Source organism: Anolis carolinensis, unplaced genomic scaffold, assembly GCF_035594765.1.
Source record: "Anolis carolinensis isolate JA03-04 unplaced genomic scaffold, rAnoCar3.1.pri scaffold_7, whole genome shotgun sequence".
Taxonomy (NCBI): domain Eukaryota; kingdom Metazoa; phylum Chordata; class Lepidosauria; order Squamata; family Dactyloidae; genus Anolis; species Anolis carolinensis.
This window is the reverse complement of record NW_026943818.1, coordinates 28,492,035-28,514,039: the sequence shown is the minus strand read 5'-3', so window position 1 is coordinate 28,514,039 and position 22,005 is coordinate 28,492,035. Positions and strand designations below refer to the sequence as shown.

Here is a 22,005-nt window from a genome sequence, read left to right as displayed (position 1 = left end):
CAGTATAAACTTCCGGATTCCATTCGAAGCCCAATTCCGCTCAGCAGCCCATAGAGGAAAGGGTTTTTAGTTTGCTAACATCCACTTCCGGGTTTCCATTCGAAGCCCAATTCCGCTCAGCAGCCCATAGAGGAAAGAGTTTTTAATTTGCTAACCTCCACTTCCGGGTTTCCATTCGAAGCCCAATTCCGCTCAGCAGCCCATAGAGGAAAGAGTTTTTAATTTGCTAACGTCCACTTCCGGGTTTCCATTCGAAGCCCAATTCCGCTCAGCAGCCCATAGAGGAAAGGGTTTTTAGTTTGCTAACCTCCACTTCCGGGTTCCAATTCGAAGCCCAATTCCACTCAGCAGCCCATAGAGGACAGGGATTTTAGTTTGCTAACCTCCACTTCCGTGCTCCATTCGAAGCCCAATCAGGATTGCTTTCTTAGCATCAGGCCATAGAGAAAAGGGATTCGAGTTTGCAATACAAACTTCCGGATTCCACCGAAGTCTAATTCAGCTCAGGAGCCCATAGAGGAAGGGGTTTTTAGTTTGCTAACCTCCACTTTCGTGTTCCATTCGAATGCCAATCAGGATTGATTTCTTAGCATCAGGCCATAGAGAAAAGGGATTCGAGTTTACAATATAAACTTCCGTGTTCCATTCAAAGCCCAATCAGGATTGCTTTCTTAGCATCAGGCCATAGAGAAAAGGGATTCGAGTTTACAATATAAACTTCCGGATTCCATTCGAAGCCCAACTCAGTCCATAGAGGACAGGGATTCACGTTTGCGAACGTCCACTTCCGTGTTCCATTCGAAGCCCAATCAGGATTGCTTCCTTAGCATCAGGCTATAGAGAATAGGGTTTCGAGTTTGCAAAATAAACTTCCGGATTCCATTCGAATGTGTGTGTGTGTGGGTATGTGTGTATATAATGGCCAGAATCACTGGGTTGCTGTCAGTTTTCCAGACCATGTTCCAGCAGCACTCTCTCCTGATGTTTCGCCTGCATCTATGGCAGGCATCCTCAGAAGTTGGGAGGTCTGTTGGAAACTAAGTAAGTGGGATGAACATATGTCTGTGGAATGATGTTCAGGGTGGGTGGAAGAACTTTCCATTATTTAATAATAATAATAATAATAATAATAATAATAATAAATAGCAGACCTCAGAGGCCATATTAATAATAATAATAATAATAATAATAATAATAATAATAAATAGCAGACCTCAGAGGCCATATTAATAATAATAAAAAATAGCAGACCTCAGAGGCTATATTAATAATAATAATAATAATAATAATAAATAGCAGACCTCAGAGGCCAGCCAATAAATATAATGATAATAATAATGATAATAATAATAATAATAATAATAATAAATAACAGACCTCAGAGGCCAGCCAATAAATTTAATAAATAAATAAATAAATAGCAGACCTCAGAGGCCATCCAATAAGTATAATAATAATAATAATAATAATAATAATAATTAGCAGACCTCAGAGTCCATCCAATAAATATAATAATAATAATAATAATAATAATAATAATAAATAGCAGACCTCAGAGGCCACCCAATACATATAAATATAATAATAATAATAATAATAATAATAATAAATAACAGACCTGAGGCCATCCAACACATATAAATATAATAATAATAATAATAATAATAATAATAATAATAATAATAAATAGCAGACCTCAGAGACCAACCAATACTTATAATAATAATAATAATAATAAATAACAGACCTCAGAGGCCATCCAATACATATAAATAGCAGACCTCGGAGACCATTCAATACATATTATTATTTTATTATTATTATTATTATTATTATTATTATTATTATTATTATTATTATTATTATTAATAGCAGACCTCAGAGGCCATCCAATAAATATAATAATAATAATAAAAATAATAATAATAAATAGCAGACCTCAGAGACCAACCGATACATATAAATATAATAATAATAATAATAATAATAATAATAATAATAATAATAAATAGCAGACCTCAGAGACCATTCAATACATATTATTATTATTATTATTATTATTATTATTAATAATAATAGCAGACCTCAGAGGCCATCCAATAAATATAATAATAATAATAAAAATAATAATAATAAATAGCAGACCTCAGAGACCAACCAATACATATAATAATAAAAATAATAATAATAATAATCCACTTTGCAGCGAAAGCCCAATCTGGGGGCTCGTCCAGGATCCTTAACCCGGGACTTGATGTCATGATCTCCAATCTTCGACATCTCTGGTCAGCTGACAAAGAACAGATGCCAGCCATAAAACCTCAATGACCCTCTGGTATGTGAGAGCCCCTATATAAATGGGCCAAAGAGAAGGTTCTGGCATTCGGTACAATAAAGCCTGTTGGAATCCACCAGCGTGTGTCTTGGTGCTTTCTTCTTGGGGAAGACTGACCCACAGCACAACTGGGAGAAGAGAACCTAACAATCCATAAAACCTCAATGACCCTCTGGTATGTGAGAGCCCCTATATCAATGGGCCAAAGAGAAGGTACAATAAAACCTGTTGGAATCAACCACCGTGTGTCTTTGTGCTTTTTCTGGTGGAAGACTGACCCACAGCACAACTGGATGAAGAGAACCTAACAATCCATCAAACCTCAATGACCTTCTGGTATGTGAGAGCCCCTATATAAATGGGCTACAGAGAAGATTCTGGTATTCTGTACAATAAAAAACCTGTGGGAATCTACCAGCGTGTGTCTTGGTGCTTTCTTCTAGTGGAAGACTGACCCACAGCACAACTGGGAGAAGAGAACCCGACACACATACTGTATATACTTGAGTATAAGCCGACCCGAATATAAGCCGAGGCACCTAATTTTACCACAAAAAAAAACCAAAAAAACCTGGGGAAACATTGACTCCAGTATAAGCCGAGGGTGGTAAGTTTCAGAAATAAAAATAGAAACCGATAAAATTACATTACCGTATATACTCTAGTATAAGCCGACCCGAATATAAGCCGAGGCATCTAATAAACTGGGAAAACATTGACTCCAATATAAGCTGAGGTTGGTAAGTTTCAGAAATAAAAATAGATACCGATAAAATTACATTACCGTATATACTCGAGTATAAGCCAACCCGAATATAAGCCGAGGCATCTAATAAACTGGGAAAACATTGACTCCAATATAAGCTGAGGTTGGTAAGTTTCAGAAATAAAAATAGAAACCGATAAAATTACATTACCGTATATACTCGGGTATAAGCCGACCCAAATATAAGTGGTAAGTTAGGGTGAGAGCCCCTATATCAATGGGCCTAAGAGAAGGTTCTGGTCTTCTGTACAATAAAAAACCTGTTGGAATCTACCAGCGTGTGTCTTGGTGCTTTTGAGCTCCTTGTCATCATAGCCATGGTCGGGTCTGTCCCGAGTGCGAGTGTGACCCAGACCCAAATCTGATCAAACATCCAAGTGGACGACGCAGGAAACAAAACGTTGTGGTGATTGTTTTGTTTTATTCGTAGGAGATTCTGCCAATATAACGATAGTGATTTTCCTTCTTGTTGCGGTTGGATCATTGATTGATTGAGAGGAAACCATAAGTAAGTCGTCTAGATATGGTATTGCTCTCTCAATGACTGATCTCGTGCAACGGGATTTCCTCGTTTCCGTCTTCCTCCTCGGACGTCGCGTGCCGCGTCTCGGTCAGGGACGACATCCAGCTCCAAACGCTGTCCTCTGGAACAACAACGGGAAATTAGAGCAGAGTCTTCTCAACCGGATATATCCGTATATACTCGAGTATAAGCCGACCCGAATATAAGCCGAGGCACCTAATTTTACCACCAAAAAAACTGGGGAAACATTGACTCCAGTATAAGCCGAGGGTGGTAAGTTTCAGAAATAAAAATAGATACCGATAAAATCACATTACCGTATATACTCGAGTATAAGCCGACCCGAATATAAGCCGAGGCATCTAATTTTACCACCAAAAAAACTGGGAAAACATTGACTCCAGTATAAGCCGAGAGTGGTAAATTTCAGAGATAAAAATAGATACCGATAAAATTACATTACCGTATATACTCGAGTATAAGCCGACCCGAATATAAGCCGAGGCATCTAATAAACTGGGAAAACATTTACTCCAATATAAGCCGAGGGTGGTAAGTTTCAGAAATAAAAATAGATACCGATAAAATCACATTACCGTATATACTCGAGTATAAGTCGACCCGAATACAAGCCAAGGCACCTAATTTTACCACCAAAAAAACTGGGAAAACATTGACTCCAGTATAAGCCGAGGGTGGTAAGTTTCAGAAATAAAAATAGATACCGATAAAATGAAATTACCATATATACTCAAGTATAAGCCGACCCGAACATAAGCCAAGGCATCTAATAAACTGGGAAAACATTGACTCCAATATAAGACGAGATTAGAAAATTTCAGAAATAAAAATAGATACCGATAAAATCACATTACCGTATATACTCGAGTATAAGCCGACCCGAATATAAGCCGAGGCATCTAATTTTACCACCAAAAAACTGGGAAAACATTGACTCCAGTATAAGACGAGATTAGAAAATTTCAGAAATAAAAATAGATACCGATAAAATCACATTACCGTATATACTCGAGTATAAGCCGACCCGAATATAAGCCGAGGCATCTAATTTTACCACCAAAAAACTGGGAAAACATTGACTCCAGTATAAGACGAGATTAGAAAATTTCAGAAATAAAAATAGATACCGATAAAATCACATTACCGTATATACTCGAGTATAAGCCTACCCGAATATAAGCCAAGGCATCTAATAAACTGGGAAAACATTGACTCCAATATAAGCGGAGGGTGGTAAATTTCAGAAATAAAAATAGATACCGATAAAATGACATTACCGTATATACTCGGGTATAAGCCGATCCGAATATAAGCCGAGGCACCTAATTTTACCACAAAAAAACTGGGAAAACATTGACTCCAGTATAAGTCGAGGGTGGTAAGTTTCAGAAATAAAAATAGATACCGATAAAATTACATTAATTGAGGCATCAGTAGGTTAAATGTTTTTGAATATTTACATCAAGCTCAAATTTAAGATAAGACTGTCCGGCTTTAAGGTAAGACTGTCGAACTCTGATCAAATTCTCATTTTCTTCAATGTAAATGTTCTTATGTATCCTTTTAATAACAATAGAGTAAAATAATAAATGCGATAATAATAAGATGAGAGTGAAATAATAAATGTATTATTAATAATAATAAATACAGGAAAATAATACATGTAATAATAATAATAATAATAACAACAACAACAATAATAGAGTTTAATAATGCATGTAATAATAACAACAACAACAATAATAGAGTAAAATAATACATGTAATAATAATAATAATAAAGACAGGAAAATAATACGTGTAATAATAAATAGAGTAAAATAATACATGTAATAATAATAATAAGATCCGAGTGAAATAATAAATGTATTATTAATAATAATAAATACAAGAAAATAATACATTTAATAATAATAATAATACTAATAACAACAACAATAATAAAAATAATACATGTAATAATAATAATAATAAATACAGGAAAATAATACGTGTTATAACAAATAGAGTAAAATAATACATGTAATAATAATAATAAGATCAGAGTGAAATAATAAATGTATTAATAAAAATAAAATAAAATAAATGTAATAGTAGCAACAGTAATAGAGAAAATAATAAATGTAATAATACCAATAATAATAGAGAAAAATAATAAATGTACCATATATTCTCGAGTATAAGCTGACCCAAATATAAGCCAACCAGGACCCTCACCCGAGTATAAGCCGAGGGGGGCTTTTTCAGTCTTAACAAAAGGGCCGAAAAACTAGGCTTATACTTGAGTATATACAGTAATTCTGCAAGGCACTTTGGTTTTTCGGTTGTTAGACTGTTCTCTGAAGAGGTGTTTTTCTGTCGCCCAAAAATACATCCACTTTCCCATAGAACAGCTTGTTTTACATCATTCACTCAAGAGACAAAACCAAATTGACTTTGGTTAAAAAAAAATAACGTATTTGGTTTACTCACAACCTTCATGTGTTCAGCATATGTTGGAAATAGCAACGTTTCCCAAAAGCGTCAATATAATTATTATAAAAACCCAGCCTGTGTACTGAGAAGAACGCACTCACTTTTTTCACTCGAAAACCCAGAATCCGCCGGGTCTTCTTTCAGGACGCCCAACTCTTTCTTCCAGTCCGCCCAGTTCAGCTCCTCGACCCTAGAACACAGACGAAAAAAACGAGTAGTGACCGATTTCTGCCACGCAAGTTGTGTGTTAATACGAATGCAATATACCACAATTGTTTTTGGGCAACAACTCCCATCATCCCGGATCGCCACGAGCCTTGGCTTCTCGGAGCCGACTTCCGGGAAACTTCCTCAAAATATCCGGCGAGAGCAAATCTGGCATTTCCGGTGAGTTAACGGCAAAAATACAATTCAGGACAGACAACAGATCGAGGTATTTGTCGGCATTTTCCCAACTTCGGCGTCCTGGAGGTTGTGCTCGATTCCGCCGTCTATGACGACCACGATGAGCTCCTGATCATGTTGGTAAAATGTAGTGATTCCCAAAGTGGGAATACAGTTAAGGGTCTTCAGGAAAGGAAGAGCCGAGAACTATATTGTGAACTCTATAGTTTAAAATGTTGCTGGCTACTATACAGATAGGACTGCATATTATACAGACCAAAATACTACTGAATTCTATTTCAGTTAGGGCTTGGAATTCAGACTGTTAGGAACTGTGTTTTGAAAAGGAAGCCTCTTTGAGGAAATACAGTTAAAGGCCTTCAGTAAAGGAAGAGCTGAGAACTATATTGTGAACTCTATAGTTTAAAGTGTTGCTGGCTACTATACAGATAGGGCTGCATATTATCCTGACCAGCGGGTCCTCAAAATACTAATGAATTCTATTTCGGTTAGGGCTTGGAATTCAGACTGTTTTGAAAAGGAAGCCTCTTTGAGGAAATACAATTAAAGGTCTTCAGGAAAGGAAGAGCTGAGAACTATATTGTGTATTGTGAACTCTATAGTCTAGACTTTCGTCTAGAGCAGTGATTCCCAAAGTGGGCGCTACCGCCCCCTGGTGGGCGCTGCAGTGATCCAGGGGGGCGGGGATGGCACCTATTAGGACACAGGGGCGGGGCCAGGGGAGGGGCGTGGCTTCTTCCCAAGAGCCCGAGACAGGGCTGAGCACCTGAGGCGCCCGTTAGGACATGGGAGCGGAGCTAGTGGGCGTGGCTTCTTCCCAAGAACCTGAGACAGGGCTGAGCCTCTATACCTCTCCTGAAGTGCTTGTTAGGACACAGAGGGCGGAGCTAGGGAAGGGGGCGGGGCCTCTTCCAAGAGCCTGAGACAGGGCTGAGCCTCTATCCCTCTCCTGAGAGGCCTTTTAGGACTAAAGGGCGGGGCTAGAGAAGGGGGCGGGGCCTCTTCCCAAGAGCCTGAGACAGGGCTGAGCCTCTATACCTCTCCTGAGGCGCTTGTTGGGACACAGAGGGCGGAGCTAGGGAAGGGGGCGGGGCCTCTTCCAAGACCCTGAGACAGGGCTGAGCCTCTATACCTCTCCTCAGAGGGCGGAGCTAGAGGAGTGGGCGTGGCTTCTTCCCAAGAGCCCGAGACAGGGCTGAGCCTCTATACCTCTCCTCAGAGGGCGGAGCTAGAGGAGTGGGCGTGGCTTCTTCCCAAGAGCCCGAGACAGGGCTGAGCCTCTATACCTCTCCTGAGGTGCTTGTTGGGACACAGAGGGCGGAGCTAGGGAAGGGGCGGGGCCTCTTCCAAGAGCCTGAGACAGGGCTGAGCCTCTATACCTCTCCTCAGAGGGCGGAGCTAGAGGAGTGGGCGTGGCTTCTTCCCAAGAGCCCGAGACAGGGCTGAGCCTCTATACCTCTCCTGAGGTGCTTGTTGGGACACAGAGGGCGGAGCTAGGGAAGGGGCGGGGCCTCTTCCAAGAGCCTGAGACAGGGCTGAGCCTCTATACCTCGCCTGAAGTGCTTCTTGGGACTCAGAGGGCGGAGCTAGGGAAGGGGGCGGGGCTTATTTTATATTGGAGCTGCTCAGAATCCACTTACCGGAAACACCACCGCCGGTCTTTCTTCCCGTCCGAGCCGACGGCGACGAAACACCCGGCTCTCGGCGCCTTCTTCCAGAACCAGAACCAGTTCTTCTCGATCTCCAGAATGGCGATCGCTCTCTGCAGTTACACAAGGGAGGAAAGCGAGAGTAGTCACGTCTTGGCCTCCAACGTTTTGGGCCTGCCTTGATCGCGGCAACGAGGGCAGCCCGACTCGCCTGGAGCTTCCAGACGCTTTGGCTGAAGCCGGAGACGTTGGTGACGGTCTCGCTCATGAGTGCGATGAGCATGTTGAGCAGGAGGATGTAGGTCAGGACCACGAAGAGGAGCAGCAGCAGCATCACCAGGTACTTGAAGCGGACGTTCTCGTGGAACTCCAGCTCGCCCATCCCGATGGTGAACTTGAAGAGCTCCAAGGACGTCGTGAGCAGCCCGGTGTAGCGAACTTTGTCTCCGTCGTCACCGCCGGCCGGGACGAGCGACGCGTTTGGGGCTGCTCCATGGGGAGCCGTCCCGGTGAGGATGACGAGGGCTGGGAGGAGGAGACAAACATTTAGTGGCCTCTCCTACAACACCATGGATAATGTGGACGAGGGGTTGGCTCCGGAACTAGAACCCAATTGGTGAAAAAATGGCTCAAAGTCGGGATCAGCCATGAAAGCTGTGCAATTTGGTGGTTGGATTTTATTTATTTATTTTAAAATAATTTTTATTACTGCATTTTCTTAATAGTGGTAGGTTAAGGATAAAAATGGAGAGGAAAAAAAACCCATGAATATTAAATACTAGCTGTGCCTGACCACGCGTTGCGGTGGCGTAGTCTGGTAGTATGAAAAATAAAGTATATTTTTGAAAGCTTAAGAAGGGGAAAGCTGCTGAAATACTCGTATGCCTTCCAAGGGTGGAAGCAGGGGCCATTCCGCGCATGCGCACATAGCTTTTTTTGGATTCTGGGATTTTGAGGGACATGGACTTGGAATTGTGTTTCGGTTTTGTCGTCTAAACACAGAAGGGAGGACCATGTGTTTTGTTGCCAAGTTTCGTGGTTCTGAGTTTTGTAGTTTCGCTGTTTTCATTAAGGTAGAAATGGACAGAACAGATTTATATATATATATAGATTGACAATACACAGCGATGAAAAAAAATTCTAAGAAAATCAAGAAGAAGAAAAAACCAACAAAAAAGGGGGAAGAAAGAAGAATAAAATAATAAAAAGGGAGTATAATTTTTAATCAGCTCCCAGTCTTATTTTTGTCTTTTTCTATGTCTAGCATTCCTAGAAGGAAAATATTTGGGATCGGATATTATTTTGACCAGAAAATTGCGCTGAACCCTCCTTGACAAAACGAGTCGTGACTGACCTGTGGCGAAGCCGAAAAGGAAGATGACATAGACCATCAGGAAGTGGAGGAGATCCCTGAGGATGGCCTGGAAGGGAGAGCACAACGAACTGGATTCACAAATCCTTCCACAACGACATTTTGTGCCACCCGTTTTCTGTCGAGCTGGAGGATTTTAGTAGGGATTTGGTTTCCCTCAACGACTCACCTTCTGTATCATGACGATGTAGATCCCCGTCTGCTGGAAACCACGCGTGTAATACAACATGTTGACCCAGCCCAGCAGCAGAGAGAACACCATCAACGGGACGTATTCCTCCAACCCGGAGAGGTACGTAATGGCCGAAAGGAGCAAGGCCAGCGATTGCAGAAACCTGGAACAAGGAGGAGAAAGCTTCCTTACCACCATCAACCATAGTTTGTATTAACCATAGTTCGTTGTTACTCGTCTTCCCATTCACTGAATAACATTCCTTGCGAGACGAGTATTTTGCGCTGAATAGCATTCCTTGGAAGGAGAGCGTTTTGCATTAATTGTTGTGATTGGTATGTATTTCATATTGTTGTATTTTATTGTATACTAGCTGTGCCCGGCCACGCGTTACTGTGGCGAAGTCTGGTGGTATGAGAAATAAACTATTGAGGAATTGGTGGTAGTTAAGGTCAAGGGTAAAGGTTTTCCCCGGACATTAAGTCCATTATAAATGGGTTATATAGCTGTGTGGAAGGGCCTTGAGTCTACACTGCCATATAATCCAGTTAAAATAAGATAATTTGTGGAAGAGGCCTAAGTGAGGCCTAACTCTGCCTGTCCCCTGGGCTGAGTGGGTTGCAAGGAGCCCAAGTGGGCGGAGCTTAGCCTTCTAACTGGCAGCAATTGGATAAAAACAAGTCTTCCTCTCCCTCTAATTAGGACTTTATTTTTCTTTTCTTTTTGTTGTATCAACCTAGAGGCGTGGATAATGGGTTGTGTTGTCAATTTTCGAGGTTGTGGGGTGTTTAGTTTTGTTGTTTTGGTGGTCGCCAGGATTCCATCACTCTTTTATATATATAGATGGTTGGGCCTGATCCTGATGTGGGTCACCCCAAGTTCCACCGGGGAGATGGTGCGGGATACAAGAATAACGTTATTATTATTATTATTATTATTATTATTATTATTATTATTATTATTTCACTGAATAGCATTCCTTGGAAGGAGAGTGTTTTGCATTAATTGTTGTGATTGGTATGTATTTCATATTGTTGTATTTTATTGTATACTAGCTGTGCCCGGCCACGCGTTGCTGTGTCTGAGTCTGGTGGTGTTGGTCAGTCTACATTCGGTTGTATTGATGCTGTGACCTCCACCCTTCGTTATATTCACATTAGTAGTAGTATTTGAAGTCTGTTACCTTCTTCAATTTTTGTGTTGATTGATCATTGCGTGATAATTCCAATATACTAGCTGTGCCCGGCCACGCGTTGCTGTGGCGAAGTATGGTGGTATGGGAAATAAAGTATTGAGGATGTGATGTCTCAGGTACCTTTGGCCCCTGACCCCGCAGCCATTACTGATCAAGCGGCTGAGGACTTTTCCCCAGCCCAACAAGTCTCTCTCTGTCGGGTTCTCTTCTCCCAGTTGTGTTGTGGGTCCGTCTTCCAAAGAAAAGCAACAAGACACACGCGGGTAGATTCCAACAGGAATTAAAATATTATCATTAGAAGGAAGCGATCTGCGATGGGGATGGCACGGCTACTTGTGGCTAGACAAAGCTAGAATAGATAAACAATTTGGCAACCATTTTATCAGAGCGGCACTATTGGCAACTTGGCAAAAATACAAGAGATCTTTTTATGAGAAAACTCCACTCTGGTTGTGTCCGTTAGAGGCAACGCAACGTAGATTACTTGGCTGGCAAAAATGGCCGACGTACTCGGAAATTATTAAGAAAACAGAGGCGGGGATGTCTATACCCCCTATGAAAGATTGGGAGGATATTAAAAAAGAATACAAGAATGTTACATGGCTACAATATCACCAATTAAAAGAATATTACAAAAAAGATAAAATATTAGGTTTCAGTACAAATTTCTGGGACAATCTGCTGAAAAGGGAGAAAAAAATTATAACAATCCTTTATAAAAAAAATTGCTTGAATGGATTCCAACAGGTTTTTATTGTACCGAATGCCAGAACCTTCTTTTGTCCCACATATATAGGGGCTCCCACACACCAGAGGGTAATTGATGTTTTATGGCTGGCATCTGTTCCTTGTCAGCCAACCAGAGATGTCAAGGATTGGAGATCATGACACTCTCCCTTTCCAGATGCCATCGATTGGTGTTGTGCCAAATCCAATTAAGACCGGCCTTGAGCCAGAGGCAACTCTCTCAGATTCTCCGGAGAACTCAGTGTTTGATAGGAGACTTTCTTTTCAAACAGATTGGTCTCGGAGGCAGACTCTCCGCAGGAGTGCTAGATTAGCAGAACGGAGTGATTGTGTTTGAATCCACAAACTGAGCCTATTCCCTTGGGAAGATTAAGAGAGGCTGACATTCTGGCAGGTTGTTGTTACCAGTTCATTCTCTTGGGAAAATGGGGAGTCAAGCACCTGTTTCGGGGAGCTCGTGAACTTCCATAAACGTTCTGTGCACAGGTTACCTGTGGCGGAGTCAACGTGACTGTTGGATAGCAAACTTCGAGTCTTGTTCCTGCCTGCCGGCGCGCTTACTCTTGAGAAGACCGGGAGTTGCGTCCCCATACTTGCCAAGTGTGGACTGCGTTTAGATCCACCACGAACAACCTTGCCTTGCCTTGAAACCATGCTCTGGACATTTATTCCAAGAACTTCCCTGGAAGACTTTGCTCATTCCCCACTCAAACTGCCTGAGAGTTTGAGTGTGTTTCGGTTATTGGATTTAAAACTTTGAACTCTAATACTGGACATTGAATCTCATCTTATCGGATTATATTTCACCTTTCCTCAAAGGACAATAGCTGGACTACATACTCTGCTTAATTTTGTTTGTTTCTTTTATTTCTTTAATAAAAATATTAGATGGTTTATTGGCCTACGAGTTGATTTCCAGTGTTCGCACAGCCTAGAGGTGTTACAGAGGATAAAGGTGTGGAGTCCAGATAATCCAGTTAAAGCAGATAATATAAGATTATAAATGGGTTATATAGCTGTGTGGAAGGGTCTTGAGTCTACACTGCCATCTAATCCAGTTAAAATCTGATAATGTTTATTTTATAGGCAGTGTGGAAGAGGCCTAAGTGAGGCCTAACTGTGCTTGTCCCCTGGGCTGAGTAGGTTGCTAGTGGGTGGAGCTTAGCCTTCTAACTGGCAGCAATTGGATAAAAACAATTATTCCTCCCCCTCTAATTAGGACTTTATTTTTCTTTTCTTTTTGTTGTATCAACCTAGAGGCGTGGATGATGGGTTGTGTTGTCAATTTTCGAGGTTGTGGGGTGTTTAGTTTTGTTGTTTTGGTGGTCGCCAGGATTCCATCACTCTTTTATATATATAGATTGTTGGGCCTGATCCTGATGTGGGTCACCCCAAGTCCCACTGGGGAGATAGTGCGGGATACAAGAATAAAGTTATTATTATTATTATTATTATTATTATTATTATTATTATTATTTCACTGAATAGCATTCATTGGAAGGAGAGCGTTTTGCACTGAATCGCATTCCTTGCGAGACGAGTGTTTTGCGCTGAATAGTTGGGCCTGGTCCCCCAGTTGCCTCGGGGAGATGGGGCGGGATACAAGAATAAAGTTATTATTATTATTATTATTATTATTATTATTATTATTATTATAGCATTCGTTGGAAGGAGAGCATTTTGCACTGAATAGCATTTCTTGCAAGACGAGTGTTTGCACTTAATAGCATTCATGGGTAAAATCGTGTATTGCACCGAATAGCATTTGATGGAAGGAGTGTTTTGCACTGAATAACATTCCTTGGAAGGAGAGTATTTTGCACTGAATAACATTCCCTGGAAGGAGAGTATTTTGCACTGAATAGCATTTGTTGCAAAACAAGCTCTATTCCTGGCTCTGAACGTCACACCAACCCATCATTTTAACAAACCACGGGTCATGATCAGAGGAAGGTTCGTGCCTCAAAACAAAATGGATTTCAATTTTGAAAAAGAGGGATTTCTTTGCAAAGTACGAATACGATCAGAAAGAGCGAGCTTTCATATCTGGAATCACCTCCTCCCAGGTACGAATCGCCCAATGAACTTACAAAAATATGTCAATACAGCCGTCCATCAGAAGGCTTTTCCACAACCGCCGTCTCCTCCACAAGTAAAGACTCTGAAAGGGAACAAACTAAAATTAAAATTAGATCAGGACACAGGGAGATTCCCAGAAGACCCGAACGGCTAAGGATCCTGGAAGGCAATGTTCAATATAGACATAAAATTATGCTGTTTTCCCTAACTACCTGATAACGGCTTCTTTTCTGCCATCAATTTACAAAGGGGATTATCAACTCTTGCCACCACTATTTGGAAGATTTAGCCACGAGCTACTTAGAGAGGAGACTTTTATTTTTCTTCCTTCTTCTTGTTTATTCTTAATGCGTGTATATATGACAGACTGAGATGTTTGAGAGAACAATAACAAGTTTATTCAGGCACAAGCTTAATGGTTACAATAACTTCTCTTCTTGTTTGAGGCACGTTACTGAACAGTTGCAAAACTATATTGAGGTGTTCCAAACTTCTTAAAATGTCAGTTCTTTCTCCACTAGCAGACTACCTTAAAATAAGTCACCAAACTTATTTTATTCCTGATCCCCTAACTTAGAATCAGCCTTCCTTGAGCTTCAACAGAGCCCAGACTACCTAAAATAAGTCACCAAACTTATTTTAGAATTGACTCAAAATCCCACATTTGAGCCACCCTGATCCTCCAACTGAGAATCAGACTTCCCTGTACCTTATCAGGGCACAGACTACCTAAAATAAGTCACCAAACTTATTTTAGAATGGACTCAAATCCCAAATGTGAGCCACCCTGATCCTCCAACTGAGAATCAGACTTCCCTGTACCTTATCAGAGCACAGACTACCTAAAATAAGTCACCAAACTTATTTTAGAATTGACTCAAAATCCCACATTTGAGCCACCCTGATCCTCCAACTGAGAATCAGACTTCCCTGTACCTTATCAGAGCACAGACTACCTAAAATAAGTCACCATTTATTTTAAAATCGACTCAATTAAACTCTTGAGTCTCCCTGATCCCCTCAACTGAGAATCAGACTTCCCTGTACCTCATCAGAGCCCAGGCTACCTAAAATAAGTCACCAAACTTATTTTAGAATTGACTCAAAATCCCACATGTGAGCCACCCTGATCCTCCAACTGAGAATCAGACTTCCCTGTACCTCATCAGAGCCCAGGCTACCTAAAATAAGTCACCAAACTTATTTTAGAATTGACTCAAAATCCCACATTTGAGCCACCGTGATCCTCCAACTGAGAATCAGACTTCCCTGTGGTTCGCTGACCACAGACACTGACTGACTTTCCCTCCAAATTCTGCTCTCTTCAGCTAACCCAGTTGGCTCCGCCCCCTTCTCCAAGGCTGAGTAACTGAAATATTAACCCTTTTTAAAACACAGTTAAGCATGGCTTCTATAACTTTTTAAAAAAACCACACTTCATTACAACAGGGTAATCACCTTCAGGGCTTAAAATCTTGTGCTGGCTCACAGGCCTAGCGGTGCCATGATCCGCTTCCTCGTTGACATTGGGAGCAGGCACAATCATGTCCAATACACGTGGACACGTTTACCGCAAGGGTTTAAAAATCGCCCAACTATATCTGGCTCAAGACTTACAGGGGTTCCCATTGCAAAAATGGTACATTGTTACGGACTGCAAGTCCCAGAAGGCTGAGGATCACACCCAGGATACTTTACCTGAGCCAAGAAGAGGTAGATGCCTCCAAAGAGGACGAGCAGTTGTCCGAGGAGCCACCAAATATCCCCGGCCCTTGGTGTCACCGGAAACGGGGGCTGAGAAAAGACAAGAGCGGCGAGAAAGTGAGGAGATACCATAGGTGCGATTTCACAGAGACCATGACAAAGAAAGTGAACAGAACGTCAACTATTCCGGGAGAATGGCATCAATGTCGGGGAAGAACGAGCCCCGGGACTCCATAGTCGTGTCTTCTCGGCCTCGGATCTTACCTTCCCTTCCAGCGGGCGGTGGTAAGCGATGGCCGAGAAGACCGCCATGAACACCGTGTAAGAGAAGAAGCTGATGTAGAAGCGCCAGGCGGCAAAGGAATCCCATTTGTGCTGCAGGAGCTTGTTCACCGGCTCCAGGACCACCATCTTGTACCGGTTCTGCAGGTCGGAAAAATATTTATTTATTTACAGTATTTATATTCCGCCCTTCTTTCTCACCCCGAAGGGGACTCAGGGCGGATTACAATGAACACATATATGGCAAACATTCAATGCCAACAGACAAACAACATACATTAGACAGACTCAGAGGCATTTTTTAAAAAACATTTTTCCAGCTTCACGATTCCGGCCACAAGGGGAGCTGTTGCTTCACCGTCCAGTAGTGGCTGTACTTCCTCATTCCTTTCCTCGTGTTTTGTTGGCAGTTTTATGGTGTTGTAAATATCAATTGAAATGCCGCACAGCAGTTGATACTGTCAGGGGATGATGGGTAGCAGAGTGTAGTCCAAAAAATTCACCATCCTTCTCCAGACTGTCTCCTGGTGTGGAAAAACAGCACTAGACAAACACACTCCAGCAGACGAGGGTTCGGTTGGAAATCCAACGGCAATATATCTTTATTTACATGACTATATACAAACAGAGCAAATCAGTCCTTCTCTCCATGAGTGCCCTTGCCGAAGTGACTCATGCACACACAGACACACTGCTCTACTGCTCTCGGAAAACTCCTCTGCATTCCACAGGACAAGAAAGAAAGTCCCGGTCAAAACAAACTTGACCCCATTGGTCCTGTGATACGTCAATCATAGCAGACTCTCATTAACTCCATAACTGCTGAAATGCCTTGCCGAAAAAACTAACACATAAGGTATTTCTAATAACCCAGATTGATTTTAACATTTCACAAAACACAATACCCTGACAGACACTTGTACACTGACACACATATATATATATATATATATATATATATATATATATATATATATATATTAGCTGTGCCCGGCCACGCGTTGCTGTGGCAAAGTGGTGGTGGTATTGGTTAAAAATTGTTGTGTAATTTTTATTTGACGTTATTTGCATTTTTTATTAATTTTATTGTAAGTTATATTTTTATTTATTATATTTTATTATTTTCTTGTCTTATTTTTAGTTATTTTCTGTTATTATAGTATTTTATTGTATCAATTTTTAGTGTTCTTTTTATTATTTTTTAATTGGGTTGCTAGGAGACCAAGTTGGAGGAGCTTAGCCTTCTAACTGGCAGCAATTGGATAAAAGCAATTATTTCTCTCTCTCTAATTAGGACTTTATTTTTCTTTTCTTTTTGTTGAATCAACCGAGAGGCGTAGATGATGGGTTGTGTTGTCAAATTTCGAGGTTGGGGGGCCTGTAGTTTTGTTGTTTTGTGGGTCGCCGTGATGCCATCACTCTTTTATATATATATATATATATATATATATATATATATATATATGACCATTCTTGTACCGGTTTGCACCTTTTACCTTTGTCAACTCGATATAGACACAGGGTCTATTCCCATCCCAATTTGCACTTCCAGAATTTGCAGCACTTTATCAGTCACCTTGTGTCTACAATATTTATATGGTGCACTTTACCCAGTCTACTTTTACAATCTCTCAGTTTTAATCCATGTTTTTATTAGTTCTTGTTTTTTATTGGCTAATGTTTAATTTTTTTTATTGTGCAAGTTGTTGTCTATTGCTGTGTTTTATACTGCTACTGTTTTTATTCGGGCTTGGCTCCATGTAAGCCGCCCTGAGTCCCCTCCGGGGAGATGGAGGCGGGGTATAAAAATAAAGTTATTATTATTATTATTATTATTATTATTATTATTATATATATATATATACTAGCTGTGCCCGGCCACGCGTTGCTGTGGCAAAGTGGTGGTGGTATTGGTTAAAAGTTGTGGAATTTTTATTTGACATTATTTGTATTTCTTTAATTAATTTTATTGTAACTTATCTTTTTTATTTATTATATTTTATTATTTTGTTGTATTATTTTTAGTTATTTTGTTATAGTATTTTATTGTATTAATTTTTTAGTGTTTTTAATTATTTTATTTTTATTATTTTTTATTGTATTATTTGTATTTATTTTATTTTTTATTCTTTTATTAACACTGGGCTGTGTGGGTTGCTAGGAGACCAAGTGGGCGGAGCTTAGCCTTCTAAATTGGCAGCAATTGGATAAAAGCAATTATTTCTCTCTCTCTAATTAGGACTTTATTTTTCTTTTCTTTTTTGTTGTATCAACCTAGAGGCGTGGATGATGGGTTGTGTTGTCAAATTTCGAGGTTGGGGGGCCTGTAGTTTTGTTGTTTTGTGGGTCGCCGTGATGCCATCACTCTTTTATATATATAGATGGATAAAAGCAATTATTCCTCTCTCTCTAATTAGGATTTTATTTTTCTTCTCTTTTTGTTGTATCAACCTAGAGGCGTGGATGATGGGTTGTGTTGTCAAATTTCGAGGTTGGGGGGTCTGTAGTTTTGTTGTTTTGTGGGTCGCCGTGATGCCATCACTCTTTTATATATATAGATGGATAAAAGCAATTATTCCTCTCTCTCTAATTAGGATTTTATTTTTCTTCTCTTTTTTTTGTATCAACCTAGAGGCGTGGATGATGGGTTGTGTTGTCAAATTTCGAGGTTGGGGGGTCTGTAGTTTTGTTGTTTTGTGGGTCGCCGTGATGCCATCACTCTTTTATATATATAGATGGATAAAAGCAATTATTCCTCTCTCTCTAATTAGGATTTTATTTTTCTTCTCTTTTTTTTGTATCAACCTAGAGGCGTGGATGATGGGTTGTGTTGTCAAATTTCGAGGTTGGGGGGCCTGTAGTTTTGTTGTTTTGTGGGTCGCCGTGATGCCATCACTCTTTTATATATATATATATATATATATATATATATATATATATATATATGAGAGAGATGCTCTCACCGGTGTATCGCTGCTGTAGGCGAGGATTTCCAGCACGGAGTTTTTCTCGAAGCTGTCGATGGAAGACAAGTCGTAGAGCGAGACCTGAACCGGCCCGTAGGTCCATTCGGTGAACTTGCGCGAAAGGTGCCGGAACTCGGGATCCGTGACTTCCCGTTGGATGATGTGCTTGAAGATCTAGGGAAAGAGAACCCTTGAGGGTCACCACCCTCAGTCCGAAAGACTAAGGCCGCTTACGTAGCGAAACAACTCTCGCTCACCTCCACCTTCCCGGTCTTGACGGCCATCTTGAGAGGGGTCATCCCTTCCAGGTTGACCACTTCCTCCAGCCGCAGGGAAGGGTCGGCCCGGGCTCCTTCCCGAAGGAGGGCGTCGTACATCCGGACCACCATCTCCGTGTTGCGCTCCGTGTCGTCGGCCACCATCACCAAGGCGTGGAGGACCGTGTTGCCCAGAGAGTCCTGAGCGGTCAGTTGGGCCTCTTGGTGCCCGTGGTGGAGGAGGAAGCGGATCACGTCCAGCTGGTTGGTGCAGGCCGCCAAGGAGAGGGGAAGCTCACCTGGACAAGGAGGGAGGTGTAAAGAAGTGTGATTTTTTTTAGTTTACAGATAATAATAATAATAATAAAACTTTATTTATACCCCGCCACCATCTCCCCAATGGGGACTCGGGGCGGCTTACGTGGGGCCATGCCCGGGAAAAATACAATATAACACAATATAAAAACAACATATCATAATACAATTACAACAATACAATAAAGAATCATATACAGTACAACACAAAATCCAAAGAGCAGTATAACAGGGCAGGCCGCACTGACACTCAGTTAAAACTCGGGGTGAGAAAAGGATAAGAAAAAGGATAAGAATAAAACCACAGGGAACTAGGAAAAGATAGCAGACAGTCTAGATCAGGGGTCCCCAAACTTTTTAAGCCGAGGGCCGGTCCACAATCCTTCAGACTGTGGAGGGGCCGGATTATCATTTGAAAAAAAAATACAAACAAATTCCTATGCATACTGCATATGTCTTATTTGTAGTGCAAAAACAACAACGAAAGAACAATACAATAATTAAAAATAAAAACAATTTTAACCAATGGATTTCCCTATTAGGATTTCAATGGAAAGTGTGGGCCTGCTTCTGGCCAATGAGATAGTCAAGTTAATTAGGATTGTTGTTGTTGTGTGCCTTCAAGTCATTTCAGACTTTGGGCGAGCCTAAGTCTAAAATTTATTATTTATTTATTTACTGCATTTATTTACTACATTTGTATCCCACCCTTCTCACCCCAAAGGGGACTCAGAGTGGCTTACAAATTATATGTACATACAATATATTATATTATTAGCATAGCACAATATTAGCATTATATATTACTATATTGAACGATACCACTATACTGTAATATTATTAGTAATATTATATGTAATATAGAATATATAATTAATATTATTATATGGTATTATTATTAGTGTTATATTGTATTACATTATAATATTATTATCAATATTATATGTACATACAATATATTATATTATTAGCATAGCACAATATTAGCATTATATATTACTCTATTGAATGATACCACTATACTGTAATATTATTAGTAATATTATATGTAATATAGAATATATAATTAATATTATTATATGGTATTATTATTAGTGTTATATTGTATTACATTATAATATTATTATCAATATTATATGTACATACAATATATTATATTATTAGCATAGCACAATATTAGCATTATATATTACTCTATTGAACGATACCACTATACTGTAATATTATTAGTAATATTATATGTAATATAGAATATATAATTAATATTATTATATGGTATTATTATTAGTGTTATATTGTATTACATTATAATATTATTATCAATATTATATGTACATACAATATATTATATTATTAGCATAGCACAATATTAGCATTATATATTACTCTATTGAACTATACCACTATACTGTAATATTATTAGTAATATTATATGTAATATAGAATATATAATTAATATTATTATATGGTATTATTATTAGTGTTATATTGTATTACATTATAATATTATTATCAATATTATATGTACATACAATATATTATATTATTAGCATAGCACAATATTAGCATTATATATTACTATATTGAATGATACCACTATACTGTAATATTATTAGTAATATTATATGTAATATAGAATATATAATTAATATTATTATATGGTATTATTATTAGTGTTATATTGTATTACATTATAATATTATTATCAATATTATATGTACATACAATATATTATATTATTAGCATAGCACAATATTAGCATTATATATTACTCTATTGAACTATACCACTATACTGTAATATTATTAGTAATATTATATGTAATATAGAATATATAATTAATATTATTATATGGTATTATTATTAGTGTTATATTGTATTACATTATAATATTATTATCAATATTATATGTACATACAATATATTATATTATTAGCATAGCACAATATTAGCATTATATATTACTCTATTGAACGATACCACTATACTGTAATATTATTAGTAATATTATATGTAATATAGAATATATAATTAATATTATTATATGGTATTATTATTAGTGTTATATTGTATTACATTATAATATTATTATCAATATTATATGTACATACAATATATTATATTATTAGCATAGCACAATATTAGCATTATATATTACTATATTGAACTATACCACTATACTGTAATATTATTAGTAATATTATATGTAATATAGAATATATAATTAATATTATTATATGGTATTATTATTAGTGTTATATTGTATTACATTATAATATTATTATCAATATTATATGTACATACAATATATTATATTATTAGCATAGCACAATATTAGCATTATATATTACTATATTGAATGATACCACTATACTGTAATATTATTAGTAATATTATATGTAATATAGAATATATAATTAATATTATTATATGGTATTATTATTAGTGTTATATTGTATTACATTATAATATTATTATCAATATTATATGTACATACAATATATTATATTATTAGCATAGCACAATATTAGCATTATATATTACTATATTGAACGATACCACTATACTGTAATATTATTAGTAATATTATATGTAATATAGAATATATAATTAATATTATTATATGGTATTATTATTAGTGTTATATTGTATTACATTATAATATTATTATCAATATTATATGTACATACAATATATTATATTATTAGCATAGCACAATATTAGCATTATATATTACTATATT

General features: G+C 38.6%; 1 protein-coding gene across 3 annotated transcripts in view; it reads right to left on the bottom strand.

The window, feature by feature from the left end:
* Window positions 1–3,504: 3,504 nt before the first annotated feature.
* trpv2 (transient receptor potential cation channel subfamily V member 2) overlaps window positions 3,505–22,005 on the bottom strand; it is a 52,957-nt gene continuing 34,456 nt past the window's right edge. For 2 of the 3 annotated variants that reach the window (XM_062960355.1, XM_062960354.1), the window contains exons 6-16: window positions 18,948–19,246; window positions 18,688–18,864; window positions 15,707–15,865; window positions 15,437–15,532; window positions 13,750–13,820; window positions 9,715–9,880; window positions 9,528–9,594; window positions 8,385–8,698; window positions 8,165–8,286; window positions 6,221–6,309; window positions 3,505–3,745 (exon numbers count right to left, since the gene is read on the bottom strand). In XM_062960355.1, coding sequence (XP_062816425.1) covers window positions 3,639–3,745; window positions 6,221–6,309; window positions 8,165–8,286; window positions 8,385–8,698; window positions 9,528–9,594; window positions 9,715–9,880; window positions 13,750–13,820; window positions 15,437–15,532; window positions 15,707–15,865; window positions 18,688–18,864; window positions 18,948–19,246 — 1,667 coding nt within the window. In that variant the 3' untranslated portion in view covers window positions 3,505–3,638. The remainder of the gene's footprint in view (window positions 3,746–6,220; window positions 6,310–8,164; window positions 8,287–8,384; window positions 8,699–9,527; window positions 9,595–9,714; window positions 9,881–13,749; window positions 13,821–15,436; window positions 15,533–15,706; window positions 15,866–18,687; window positions 18,865–18,947; window positions 19,247–22,005) is intronic. The other variant, XM_062960356.1, reaches the window with a different exon arrangement.